The sequence below is a fragment of the Solanum verrucosum genome, unplaced genomic scaffold (assembly GCF_900185275.1).
Source record: "Solanum verrucosum unplaced genomic scaffold, falcon-dt-bn FXZP01000022.1, whole genome shotgun sequence".
Classification (NCBI taxonomy): Eukaryota; Viridiplantae; Streptophyta; class Magnoliopsida; order Solanales; family Solanaceae; genus Solanum; species Solanum verrucosum.
In genome coordinates, this window is record NW_026020086.1 from 2,412,056 (window position 1) to 2,426,657 (window position 14,602).

The following is a 14,602-nucleotide window of genomic DNA, read 5'->3' on the forward strand; positions in this document are numbered from 1 at the left end:
TCTATTAAGGCATAATAGTTTAAGATCCCCCTGAATTTGATACCTACAGCTGAACTGCTTTTTGGTGGAGTTTTTTTTTTTTTTTTTTTTTTTTTTTGTAAATTTTTTTTTTTTACACTTGTAGACAGAAAAAGAAGAAATACACAGCTGAAACAAATCATCATTGCATCTAAAAAGAAATACATAGTTGAAAAGTTCATTATTTTGGCTAACTATTTTTATTTGGTTAAAAATAATGGAGCTCTAGCAATTTCTTTTATAGATTTTGCCCGGAAAAGAAAAAGTACACAGATGAAATAAATAGTCGTTGGTCTCTTAATAAGAAATAGAAAGGAAATTTACCCCTTTTTTTTGTAAGTATACAGAAAGTTTACACTTGGAACTCCATTATTTTGACTAAAACCTTTTAAGTGGCTAAAATAATAGAACTTCAGTGAAGTCTCTTTTATAGACTTGAATTGAAAAATATGAATATATGGTAAGATATGTGTGGTTTATTAAGAAGATCTAAGAAGAAATTTACAATTTTGAACAAATAAACTATTGTATATGATATGACTATGGCAATTCACTGTTGCAAGATACCCCGCTTGGAAGTGATTTTTCAGCTTTTTCTTCACTGCCTAAAAGAGAGTGTATCCGTGTTCTTTGCCATGACAGTGTTTAGCAAGTGAAGGCTATCAAAAATACCAAGTTTTGGGGGATAAGTAGGACCAACAGTAGTTCGGGTGTACACCGAACAAATGGTGTCAAGTTCAGGGTGGTACCGAATTTTTTGTTGTTGTTGTTGTTGATAAAGATAATGTAAGGGTGGTCCCGTATTTTTTGTTGTTGTTGTTGTTGATATAGATAATGTAAGGGTGGTCCTGAACCATTAAGCCTTTTTTAAGAACTATTGATAAAACAATATCAAATAACAATTAGTTTAATAAATCTTTGCTTGTGAAAATGAAAGACAGATTTGAAGTACTTCAACAATACTTGGCAAGAAAGTGATCATACACGTTATACCCACGCATTTAATTAAACAATAACGAATCCTTTATTATAATCATTTCCAAAACGACATATATTTTTATTATAGTCTTCTATAAAAATAAATGTCGTTTTGGTTCATCTTTTTCCAGTATAAGACCAAACCAAATACATGTCTCTCTTTTTAGTCGGTTTGATTCATTTTTCAGTTCAATTTTGCTCGGCTTTTCAGATTTTCTTGAACAGCCTTACTTAGTTATATTGTTGGTGCTTGCTTTAAGATAAAAAAGATAGCAGAGAAATTATTTTAACTTTCCAAATGTAACTTTTGATATTAGACTATATGAGTTAGAGTATAGTCAACACAAAGTACCATGAAAAGGTCTCAGAACTAACAGTGGACAAATTGTGCAGAAAACTAATTTATGATTCAAACGAAGTTCATGCTATTATTTATTAAAGTAATATTTTAGGTTGTATCTATTCAGAGGCGTATCCAGGATTTCGGTAAGATGGGTGCATGATTACGAAAAAATGCTTCTTAAATATAAATTTGATCAGTTTGACTTTTAGGTTCTTAATATGAACCATTAAATTTTAAAAATTATAGGTCCAAAATATATAATACTAGTTTAAAATTTTAATATACGCATTAGATTTAATTATATAAAAAAATTTATAGTGCTAATTTTTTTAAAGAATTTTCAAAGTAACACACTGGAAAATTTTGAAAGATTTAAGAAATAAACAAAAGAAAAATTAGTTGAAACGCCAAAAGTGTAACCGATAACCACTTGGAGAGGTGTTACTCAAAAACAGAAGATAGATATAAGATTTAAATTTCTATCCTCACTCAGAGAGGTGCACCCTATCATCATCATATTATTATATGATACTTTGAATGTGGGTTCACACACATATATATAGTTAAATATTTTTTTAACATTTAACACTACTATATATGATCTAGAGAGGGGAGCATGGGTTCACGTGAACCCACGGCACCCCCTCTAGATACGCCCCTGTATCTATTAACATAAAACATGTGCAATCAATTTATGAAACTATTAATAGGGTGACGGTTAGAGAGGTGTTGGGTGTCTCGAGAGGCCGTTCTGGTGGGCATAGAGTGGACTGCTGGTGGAATGGAGAAGTACAAGGGAAAGTGGACCCAAAGAAGCTGGCTTATGCGAAGTTGGTGAAGAGTAAGACAAGAAGGAGAAGTGGATGAATAGGGAGAAGTATAAGCTAAGATGGTTTAAAAGGAGACAGAGTTAGCGGTTACTACAGCAAAAATGTGCGCTTGTACGTAAAATTAGCGAACACAGATGAGGATAAGAAGTTATACAAGTTAGCTAAGGCTAGAGAGAGGAGGGCCCGTGACCTTGACCAAGTGAAGTGCATCAAGGATGAGGATGACAAAGTACTGGTAGAGGAGGTACTCATTAGTTAAGGCATTGTGCTAGGGGATTTGGAGCACTTATAGAGGCGTCGTGAATAGTGATAATATTTATTCTAGGTGTATAAAGGTTGAGGAGGTTAAGGTTGATATTCATAAGTTGCGTAAGGGTAGAGTGACTAGCAGACGAAGTTTAGGTGGATTTTTGGAAGAGCATAGGCAGGGCAGGTATGGAGTGACTTACTGAGTTGTATAGTGTTGTTTTCAAGATGACGAAGATGCCCGATGCATGGAGATGGAGTATGATTATTCCGTTGTACAAGAATAAGGGTGACACTCAAAATTGCAACAACAATAGGGGTATCAAACTGCTAAGCTAGACTATGAAGGTATGAGAGAGCGTGGTGGAGATGAGAGTGAGGAGGATCGTGACAATTTTTGAGAACCAATTTGGATTTATGTCAGGACGCTCGACTACAGAATCCATTCATCTCGTAAGGAGACTGGTAGAGCAGTATAGGGAGAGGAAGAATGACTTGCATTGGTATTCATCGACCTAGAAAAGGCTTACAACTAAGTCCCCAGGGAGGTTCTATGGAGATGGTTAGAGGCTAGAGGTATACCTATTGGCCGTGGCGTACATTAAGTCAATTAAGGACATGTACAATGGTACCAAGACTCAAGTTAGGGCAGTGAGAGGAGACTCAGAACACTTTCCCATGTTAATAGGGTTGCACCAAGGATCAACTCTTAGTCCGTTTCTATTTGCCTCGGTGATGGACGTATTAACACTATATATATATATATATATATATATATATAGTGTTAAATGGTTATGAATCTATCATGTTTATGTTCCACATGGTGATCATGTTGAGGTTTAGCCATAGATCAAGGGTTCAATTTCAGATTTCAGACAATGATAGTCCTATAAAGGGCGCTAGCACATGCCCCCGGATGATCATTACCATGTGTATACATGAAGTTTCAGTTAACCAGCAACATCTCAATGATAAGCATTCTCAATCAGAAAGTGCAATGCCTTAGTCAGAGTGAACTATCTAACCATGTTAAATCAACATGACAGTGAAATATCCTTCACAAAGCTAAGGAATTCATTCAGACACTTAAACAAACACCTTACGGACAACCATTTTGAATCAACATGGCTGTGAAATATCCTTCACAAAGCTAAAGAGTTCATTCAGGCACTTAAACAAACACCTTACAGGCAACCATTTTCCCTGATTGCCTTAATAACCTCATGAAGTCAAATTCCATCCCCACCCCACCCCACCCACTACCACCATCACCCGTCAACAACAAATCACACAGAGTCAACCCATAAATTCAGACTTGGAATGAAATTACAAAGACAAGTGTGAAGAAATTTCATACCTGGAATTTACTAAGGCAGTGTGATGCACAAAACATTCTCACATTTACCCAGGTTCTTGGGAATGACTGCACACCAAGATCCTAAATCTCAATTTGGCAGTAGAAGTTGCTTTTGGGCATTGCATTTTATTTGAATAAAAAGTTAACAACTTTGTTTGGATTGTTGTTACCTATTCCAACTACTTATTAGTTTGAATACAATAGTACTATTTATTTTGATTGTCTAAATTATATTGTATGATATCTTTAAATTCATAATGACGAAATAACAAAAAGTCTCATTTTGTATCCTACTTTTCTTTTAGATCTGTCCTTCAAATAATGAAAGGTCATTTTGTAAAGGACATATGACAATATAGTCTATCTATATGTTGTATTCATCAACACAATACAGAATAATATAGTACTATACATAATAATTCCAAAGTCTCGCGAGTGGAAAAAGACTTTTCACATGATATTAGACTCTATGAGTATGCCCTAATTTGCCTTTTTTAGATCGTTACGAGATAGCAATAACAAGAGATTGATCGGAATCAAATGCCTCAGTACTGCTCTCTTTTCTAAGAAGCTTTTGCAACATTTTAAGTCAAAAGAAATATAACTTAGACAGAAAGGTCACTTAACTGATCTCTTGCCTTCATAAAAATATCTTTCTCTACACTTTAGGACATTTTTATAGGTCACAACCTCAACTCCACGTAGTTTAAGTAGGCCTATTGAAGAAAATAAACTTGTCCTAACTAGAATGACATTACGTGGTAATAAAAACACCACTCTGCCTCAAGAGAGTTTTCATTTGGGCCTTTTCCTGCAAAGCAGAACCCGTCCTGAGGGGAGAGGGAAGGAAAAAAAGTAGTGTTTGGTTTTCTTTATGGATGCCAGCTTTTTCCTTGTGCCAAACTGTCAGATCCCTTACGTAATTGCACCCCATAATAGCGTGTTTTCTGAAATATCCTCTTTCGTTTTTGGTTCCATTTCCTTGTTTCATGGAGAAGTAAGATGACTTGTTGAGCAAAGTAAAGGAGATATATTGGTTGTTGTTTGAGTGTCTTATTCATGAAGTTCATAGAAGTTGACAGCTCAACAAAAGATATATGACATTAATGCATTTTCTTCAAATGTCACCTCTAAAATAAGCATGTGTATTATTTCTAGCCTAGCCTTATTAAATGGTTGATTTTAATCTCACATGTGAAAGCATACGGGATAACTTAGCTTGTAGTGATTAAATAGTACTATTTATGTTGCCAAACATAACCTAAACTTGCCGCGTTGATCACTATTTCTATCCTAATTGAATGGTTGATTTTGGATGGCTGGGATATGAAGTTTGTTCGTCGAAGGAAAATATCTAAACAAGGAAGGAAGCAAGAAACTCCCTGTGCCTCCACTACTTTCTTAGCAGCAACCTAATTGTGTATTGTACTATTCAAAACTCATAAGCAAAATGTGATAGAATTAATCTATAAATACATAGATGCATGCATGAATATATAATATATGTAACTGCAAAAAAAATTAAAGAAACATGACATCAAATTCAAGCGCCAGGAGATGGACAGACCGCATAAGCAATGCCTTCAAAAAGAAGTTGGTATTAACTTGAATCTTCTCCCTCCTGTCTGTGTCCTACAGGTTCCGAAAACACTAACTCATGAGAAACCAGAAGCCTATACTCCTCAGCTCATTGGAATGGGACCCTATCACCATTTAAGGCCAGACCTATATCAAATGGAAAGGTACAAACTTGCTGCCATCAAGGACATTCTTGAGCCTGCTCAAATCATCAATTTTGAGCACCTCTTGATTGACAAACTCAGAGAGAACGACCTTGTTGTCCGCGTCTGTTATAACCGCTTCATGGACATAGATGAGGAGACTTTAGCTTGGATAGTAGCCATAGATGGTCTATTCTTGCTTAACATCTTCCGTTCAGCGTATGGCAATAACCTGCATGATGATCATGAAAATAATATTGATGACTCCATTTTCACCCGAGACTTTATGATGCTTGAGAACCAAATCCCCTTTGTGGTTTTGAGGCAAATAAGAAAGTTTCTCCGTCTCTCTTCCCCTGATGACAGAGAAGATGCAGAGTTAATTTCCATGTTTAGGCGCTTTTGTGAAATGCATTCCCCACTTCCTTTGCCTGCAAACAATGAGTATCATGGAAATAACGCCAAAGAAACTCAGCCTCTTCATTTGCTAGATCTTATGTATCGTTTAATCCTCGATGATCATGTAGATTTTGCTTCGGTTCCTATTCAAATGTCATACATCATTGATATCAAACATGACGATAAAGATGAAGCACATGATCAAGATACACATGAAGACATCATTCACAAATTCGAAACAATGTTGAAGGTGCTGGAGCCTATAGGTCCAAAAAAAGTGCAAAAAGTTGTAAAGCCCATTAACCAGATTTTAGCAAACGTGCCATGGTCAAAGATTTCCGGGCTATTTAGGGAAGGTATGGAAAGAAATGGAGACGAAGAAATCAAGAATATCATTACTAACCCTTCAGCATCCCAATTATGGTGTTATGCCAGTGTCAGATGCATCCCCATCCGCGAGGGTATCCGTATGATTAAATTTGAACAAGCTTCTTCAACTTTATCCCTTCCTGTGATCACAATGAATGCTGGATCAGAAGTCATACTTAGAAACTTGATGATCTATGAAGCTGCCATGTCGAAGTCCAAGCTCGAATTTGCCAGATACATAAATCTAATGAGTGGGATTGCAAATTCTACTGAGGATGTGAGGGTTCTTAGGCAAGCTGGTGTTATCAAAGGGGATTTGACTGATAATGAAATTGCCACTTTGTTCAGTACCATGCAAAGGTCATTTGTGAGGTCTAGTGAAATTTCTAATGTGGAGATTGTCATGAAGAAAGTCAACGAGTACTACGACCAAAGGCTAATCGTTAGGGCTCGTAGAGGATTTAAGAAAAGCATCTATGTTTCTTTGAAGTTGTTGCCTGTTGCTTTGTCAATATTCTTTGTCTTGCTGCTAATTTTCAAGACAGTTTGCTCTGTGTATGACTGCCACAACGTTTGGGGCTATAAAGATGGAAATTAATTAAACCATGGTATATATATTGTAGATCAAACAACTCAGTACTGGAAATTCCATGACATTAATACTATTAAACAAAGATTAGTTTGAATGACATACTATTTCATACTACTGCAACAACATCAAAATATAATGGACTACTATACCAGCAACATCAAATATATATATATATATTATATATATATATCTTGTAGATATTAGAGTTTATGTATATTTCATACAATTTAGGATTTTAAGTGCAGTGGGAGGAAAACCATTCAAAGGTATTACAAATATTGAAGAATTTGTGACTACATTGACTTGACAGGTGCAATGTTAAGATCCAATTGTATAAAAAGTCCTACAATGTATAAACGTGTCTTTTAATTTGGCCTCATTTTGCATCTATTCCCTTCAACTTTGGATGTGCACAACTACTGCACACTTAGATACTTAAACTTGTATAGAGTTGATTAAGTAAGCACATACGTCCTATGTGGCAATTTTGTGTTTCCTCACATTTTTAAACTACAAATTTCTTCTTCTTTTTCTATATTTAAAATTATATTTATTCATTTATTTTTTATTTATATTATTGTAACACCCCAGAAATATTTTCGAATTGAGACTCAAACCACCCTTTGTTTTGAGTAGGATTTTACCGAAGATTTAAAATTTCTTGAGTGATAAGGTCACTAGATGTAGTACCTTGAGTTCCAAGAAGAACTAAAGAGAGTTCATTCAAGTCATTCCTAAGTTCTTCTAAGTTGTGGGTCAACTTAAAACGACCATAACGTTCAGTACATGATGAGTTAGGTGGGCTACAAGGTACCCAATGAAAGGTCTTTGAATTATCTTTCCAACGCCGCCAAGTTTGCTAAGTTTTGAGTTCAGATGAGTGAGATATGCCCTTTTGAAGTCAGACTGTCCAGTTAAGAAAAGTTACCCGAAAATAGTAAGGGGGTATTTTGGTCTTTTCCTTACCCAATTAGATTTAATTCTTTTTTAGTACTGTTTTAGGGGTCTAATCCTATTAGGTTCAGTTTTATAATCCTAATATACGCCTAGGGTTTTAGTTGAGAGTTCAAGAAGAGAAAAGAGGAGAAAAGAGGAGAGGATAGCGTTTGTCGAGAGTCTTGCATTTTGTTGCGGATTTTCACCATGGGTTCAATCCCTAAGAGGTATGTAAGCTTCCATAGTGTTGGGTTAGTTCACCCACACGCCAATCATGTTATTTTCAGCGAAATTTCGTTCTTGAAGTTGAAAGATTAGAGTTCTTGATAGGTGTTCTTAAAGTTCACTCTAAATCTTGTTGTGTCGGGGTTTTGAGGATTTCTTGAGATGAAATTTAGTGATTTGAGTAGATTAGAGTGTAATTATGTTAAGTAATCGAGTCCAAGTGATTGAGGAAGAAATTGTTTGATTCTAGGCGAGTTAGGGTGAGAAAACGAGCAAAGAAAGTCGTTGAAGTTTTCAGGGATGGGGCCTGGCGCCCCAGGCCAGCCAGAGCGCCCCAATCACTTCTCTGAAGTTTAGGGGCTAGCGCCCCGCGCCACTCAGAGCGCCAGGGTCGCTTGCCCCCACCCGTTCTTCATCGTTTCATCCGTTCGAGTTTTTTCAAATGGTACCTTTACTCCCCTTTGATTCTAAACTACTTGTAAACACATAGAAATCATTGATAACACGAATCATAACCTTGAATTCATAATTCAAATTCAAGGTAAAGTTAAGAGCTATGTATTTTGAGAATTCTTTCGAACATTCTAAGGAAGTCCCTTTGAGCCCTTTTGTGGAGTCTTCTACAACTTCTAGTAACTCGTTTCAAGATTCGAGCAAGTGAGTATGAGGATGAGGATGAGGATGAGGAGAATGTATTCATGAGTCTACTTTGTCATCATGAGATCTTTCATATCATGAACCATAACTCTTGAATTATTAATTCACATTCAAGATATAGTTAAGAATAGAGTTCAAGGAAGCCTTTGAGTTCAATTATGAATCCTTTGAGATCCACCATCGATTTGAGTTAAGTTTTGAGGAAGTAAGTAAGAGAATGAGAAGAGTCGTATACATGAGTTCCATGTAGTTATGTAGACAATCGAGTCGAGTCGTTCATGCTCATAATTTCGCATGAACTTCATAATTTTAGTATCTTTCAGAGGAGTAGTATCTACAAGTTATAAGTCTTGAGTATTGAGTTCCTAATCCCCTTTGAGATTATATTTCTAATCATATGACTATTACATTTTAATCATGGAGTCCTTGAGTTGAATGGTTCATGCCCATTGTCACGCCCCAAGCTACCCCCAAGACGCGGACACGGGACCTAGGACCACAAGTGATCCCAAGCTAACCCTGCTGGCATGATCATGAGCATACTAAAGATAATAAACTGATGCGGAAGCTAATTCATAAATAAATCTGAAAAGATGGGGAATACCCATATACTATAACTGAATGTAGCGAATCTGAGAGTTTAATACAAAAGAAATATCAAACTCAAATACTAAGCTGAATCTAACTATGTCTGAAATAAGCCTCTAAACTGACTAGAAATGTTGGGACATGCCCCAACTAGATCTAGCAAAACTGAAACTAAAAGACTAAAACACTGAAAAGAAACTCATGACTATTGTCCCCGAAGAATGAGGACTCACCAACTGATTCTGCTGAACTGAAGATCGGGAATCGATCTAAGCGTGATCTGGATGCTGAGAACCTGAACCTACATCACGAGAAGATGTAGCGCACGTATGCGTCAGTACTTGAAAGGTACTGAGCATGTAGGATAGAGTAAAGCTGAAAGAACATATAACTGAACAAAGCAATAAAGCAATGAAATAATCTGAACATGATATAGATACTGAAATACTGAATACTGAGCTAACTGAATGCAATGACCAATTTATAACATGCTGACTAAATACTGAATGAACTGTAAATGTGGTCAATGCAATAGAGTCTGACTGAACTGTGGGAGCTACTAATAACCGACATAAAACCACATGAGCTAAATGTGGAGTCCGATGTATACGCCCCATCGAGAGGACCCAATATACCCTGCCAGAGGTATAAAGGCATGCTGGCGTGATCACTAAACTGATGTTGCCCACAGAGGGGACTTACACCTACGTGGCTCGTAGTTCTGGGACTATATGGGTACGCTGAAACCCTAGTCCAACTCGGTATTATGCTACTCCCAATGAATTAAGTAGTTAACTGGTTATGACTGAATTTCTGTAAATACTGGATAGCTCGAACTGAACATGCAAACTGAGAATGCAACAATTAATCTGATAATGATGCATTCATAAACTGAGGCATGTATAACTGAATACTGAAATATCTGACCTAGCATGTGTAATTCAAGAACTAAAGAAATACATAGCTAGGGTTCTGAAATTCATGCGATAAACTGAGCAATAACATGATAATCTGATTTGGAACATTTAAATAACTAATTCATGATGATCTGTTCAAATTCTAGAAACCCTAGGTCTGTTCATAATCATGGAATCAAGAATCTGACTGAATTCTAGGGACCTAATAGGTGAAAGGAACCCACTAGTGAAATCCCACATACCTGGTGACGAATTCCACGGAGAAATCTTTCGATTTCGGGGCTGGAACTGAAGGAAACTTTCTGCGTTCTTGAACTAGGGTTCTTGACCTTTTTCTCCCTTCTTGCTTCTAATTTTCTAAGTTTTGATTAATGATTTGACTTAGGTAAGTTCTAGTTATGTTTCTAGGCTTAAATTAATTAAAACCTCATGATTTAGGGTCTAAACGACGTATCTTAGGGGTTAAACGAAATAGGAAAAGACCAAAGGATCCCTGAATTAACTGCTGTCGGAGTGATCGACGGTTTGGACCTACTGGCCGTAGTTCAATCTACGGTCCGTAGATTGCGTCCGTAAGTCAAGCCTGTTCGACAGGCCTTCACTAAAACGGGCATAACTTTTTATTCGGAGGTCGGAATTTAGCAAACTTGGTGGAGTTGGAAAGATAATTCAATTATCTATCTAACCATAGGTTATGGGACACATAATTCATTTTTTGCTAAAAGTTATGACCATATGAAGTTGGCCCATCAGAATTTTCAGCTAACTGGTTGCTGACCTTCGATCTACGGTCAGACCTACGGACCGTGGATCGAACGACGGTCCGTGCTGGTCAACCGTAGTTCATGTCAGAGGCTGGGTAAGGAGGTCTTGATCCACGGACACAGACCACGGACCGTGGTCTGATCTACGGACCGTGGGTATGTCCGTGAGTCGAGACTTAACCAATTTTCTGAGCTGGCTGGGGAGGGGTTGCAGTGGCGAACCACGGACCACCAGCACGGGCCGTGGTCTGACCTACGGTCCGTGGATGGTGACCGTGAGTTGCACCTGCAACTTCTCAAAATCTGCATTTTTGTCTATTTTGAATACGGGGTGTTACATTATCTCCCCCTTGGGACCATTCGTCCTCGAATGAAGACTAAACTTGCTGAAATAAAGGGAGAGGGCTGCAATCCCTACCACTAAACACTGAGAACTAAATTTCTGACTGAACTGAGTTCCAAGGACATGCAAATACGCTGAAAATGCAAGTACAAACTGAAGGAACATGATTCTAAGACTGAATTTTCGCATGAATGACTGAAAAACTGAAGAGGAACTATTACCTCAAGCTGGAATGGGATCGGAAGGAAAGAGGTGAGGATACTTGGACTTCATGGCTGCTTCTGCTTCCCAAGTAGCTCCCTCTACTGACTGACTCCTCCACAAAACCTTGACTGAAGCGACTTCTTTATTTCTCAACCTTCTAACCTGACGATCGAGAATCTCAACTAGTACATCCTCATAAGAAAGACTATCTTTCACGGCCACACTCTCTAATGGCACTATGGATGCTGGATCACCCACACATTTCTTCAAAAGAGAAATGTGAAAGACTGGATGCACTGCTGCTAAATCTGCTGGCAACTCTAACTCATAAGCCACTTTACCAATCCTTTTCAAGATCCGGTAAGGGCCTACATATCTGGGACTGAGCTTTCCTTTCTTGCCAAATCTCATCACCCCTTTCATAGGTGACACTTTTAGGAAAACCCAATCATCAACTTGGAACTCTAGTTCCCTTCTTCTCACATATGCATAAGACTTCTGGCGACTCTGAGCAGTCTTAAGTCTATCTCTAATGAGTTGCACTTTCTCCATAGCATCAAAGACCGAATCTGGTCCTATCAAGGCTGCTTCACCTACTTCAAACCAACCAACTGGAGATCTACATCTACGCCCATATAATGCCTCATAAGGGGCCATCTGAATGCTGGAATGGTAACTATTGTTGTAGGCGAACTCAATCAGAGGAAGGTGATCGTCCCAATTACCCTTGAAGTCGATCACACAAGCTCTCAACATATCCTCTAAGGTCTGAATGGTACGCTCTGCCTGACCATCCGTCTGCGGATGAAATGCTGTGCTAAGATTAACCTGAGTACCAAGACCTTTCTGAAATGACTTCCAGAAATGAGATGTAAACTGAGGACCTCTATCTGAGATGATAGACAAAGGAACTCCATGCAACCTCACAATCTCATTAATGTAAAGCTTGGCGTAATCCTCCGCCGAATCTGTAGTCTTGACCGCCAAAAAGCGAGAAGACTTAGTAACCCTATCAACAATCACCCAAATGGAGTCATGTTGTCTGCGAGTACGAGGTAAACCTGTGATGAAGTCCATGTTGATCACTTCCCACTTCCAAGTAGGAATGTCAATCTCTTGAGTCATACCTCCTGGTTTCTGATGTTCTACCTTTACTTGCTGGCAATTGGGGCACTTAGCCACAAAGTCTGCTATATCTCTTTTCATACCATTCCACCAATAGACTTCCCGTAGATCACGGTACATCTTAGTAGCACCTGGATGAATAGAATATCTGGAATTGTGGGCTTCTGCGAGAATATGCTGTCTCAATTCACCCACATCAGGAACACACAATCTACCTTGATAGCGAAGTACACCATCTTCCCCTTGGGAGAAAACCTCCACTCTCTGATTGTGGACTGCACCCTTAAGTTCAAGCAAGATTGGATCGCTATCTTGCTTTTCCTTAACCTCTACTACCAAAGAAGATTCTGCCCCATTCTGAACTGTTACACTACCATCTGATATGCTCATAAGACGAACTCCTAGGCGAGCAAGTCTGTGAACATCCTTTGCTAGCTCTTTTCTTTCTTCCTCAACATGTGCTACACTACCCATAAATAGTCTACTAAGGGCATCTGCTACTACATTTGCCTTACTAGGATGGTAATGTACACTCATATCATAATCTTTGAGGAACTCTAGCCATCTTCTCTGGCGAAGATTCAACTCTTTCTGGGTGAATACATACTGGAGGCTCTTATGGTCTGTGAACACATCTACATGAACACCATACAAGTAATGTCTCCAAATCTTAAGTGCAAACACCATTGCTGCTAGCTCGAGGTCATGAGTTGGATAATTCTTCTCATGTACCTTAAGTTGTCTAGAAGCATAAGCTATAACTTTACCTCGCTGCATCAACACACAACCTAGGCCGACTCTGGATGCATCACAATAGATCACATAACTATCTGAACCCTCTGGTAGAGTCAAGACAGGAGCTGTAGTCAACCTAGTTTTCAATTCTGCAAAGCTTTTCTCACAATCATCTGACCATTGGAACTTAACCTTTTTCTGAGTTAACTTAGTCAATGGAGAGGCTATGGATGAAAATCCTTCCACAAACCTTCTGTAATAACCTGCTAGACCTAAGAAACTTCTGATATCTATAGCAGAGGTAGGTCTGGGCCATTGTTTCACTGCTTCTATCTTCTGGGAATCTACTCGAATTCCTTCACTAGACACAATATGCCCAAGGAAGGCAACTGATTGTAACCAAAACTCACACTTACTAAATTTTGCAAACAACTGACGATCTTTGAGAGTTTGCAGAACAACTCTCAAATGACTCGCATGTTCTTCCTCATTCTTAGAGTAAATGAGGATATCATCAATGAAGATGATAACGAACAAGTCTAAGTACTGCTTGAACACTCTGTTCATCAAATCCATGAAAGCTGCAGGAGCATTAGTTAGTCCAAATGACATAACTACAAATTCATAATGACCATACCGAGTTCTAAAGGCTGTCTTCGGAATGTCACTATCTCTGACTCTAAGCTGATGATAACCTGATCTGAGATCTATCTTTGAGAAATGACTAGCACCCTGAAGTTGGTCAAACAAGTCATCAATCCTGGGGATAGGATACTTATTCTTGATTGTGACTTTGTTCAACTGCCTATAGTCAATGCACATTCTGAGAGAACCATCTTTCTTCTTCACGAACAACACTGGTGCACCCCATGGCGAAATATTGGGTCTGATGAAGCCCTTATCTAGAAGGTCTTTCAACTGCTCTTTCAATTCCTTAAAATCAGCTGGAGCCATTCTGTAAGGAGGGATAGAGATAGGCTGGGTATCTGGAAGGAGATCAATTCCAAAGTTGATTTCCCTTTCGGGAGGAACTCCAGGAAGATCTTCTGGGAACACTTCTGGAAACTCATTAACCACTGGAACTGACTCAAGAGTTGGGGTTTTGGAACTAGAATCCTTAACCCGAACTAGATGATAGAGATAACCCTTAGAGATCATCTTTCTGGCCTTAAGGTAAGAAATGAATCGACCCATAGGCGCTAAGCTACTACCCTTCCATTCTAGGATTGGTTCGTCTGGAAACTGAAATCGAACA

The 14,602-nt window shown here is 38.2% G+C and overlaps 2 protein-coding genes across 3 annotated transcripts in view; one reads left to right on the plus strand and one right to left on the minus strand.

Annotated features, from left to right (window-relative positions):
- The window catches only part of LOC125824540 (probable E3 ubiquitin-protein ligase RHY1A), a 293,655-nt gene that overhangs the window by 247,975 nt on the left and 31,078 nt on the right, over positions 1 to 14,602 (minus strand). The gene's annotated exons all lie outside the window — the stretch shown is intronic.
- On the plus strand, positions 5,330 to 6,859 carry LOC125824634 (putative UPF0481 protein At3g02645). The gene has a single exon (XM_049504033.1). The coding sequence runs from the start codon at positions 5,330 to 5,332 to the stop codon at positions 6,857 to 6,859; it is 1,530 nt and encodes a 509-aa protein (XP_049359990.1).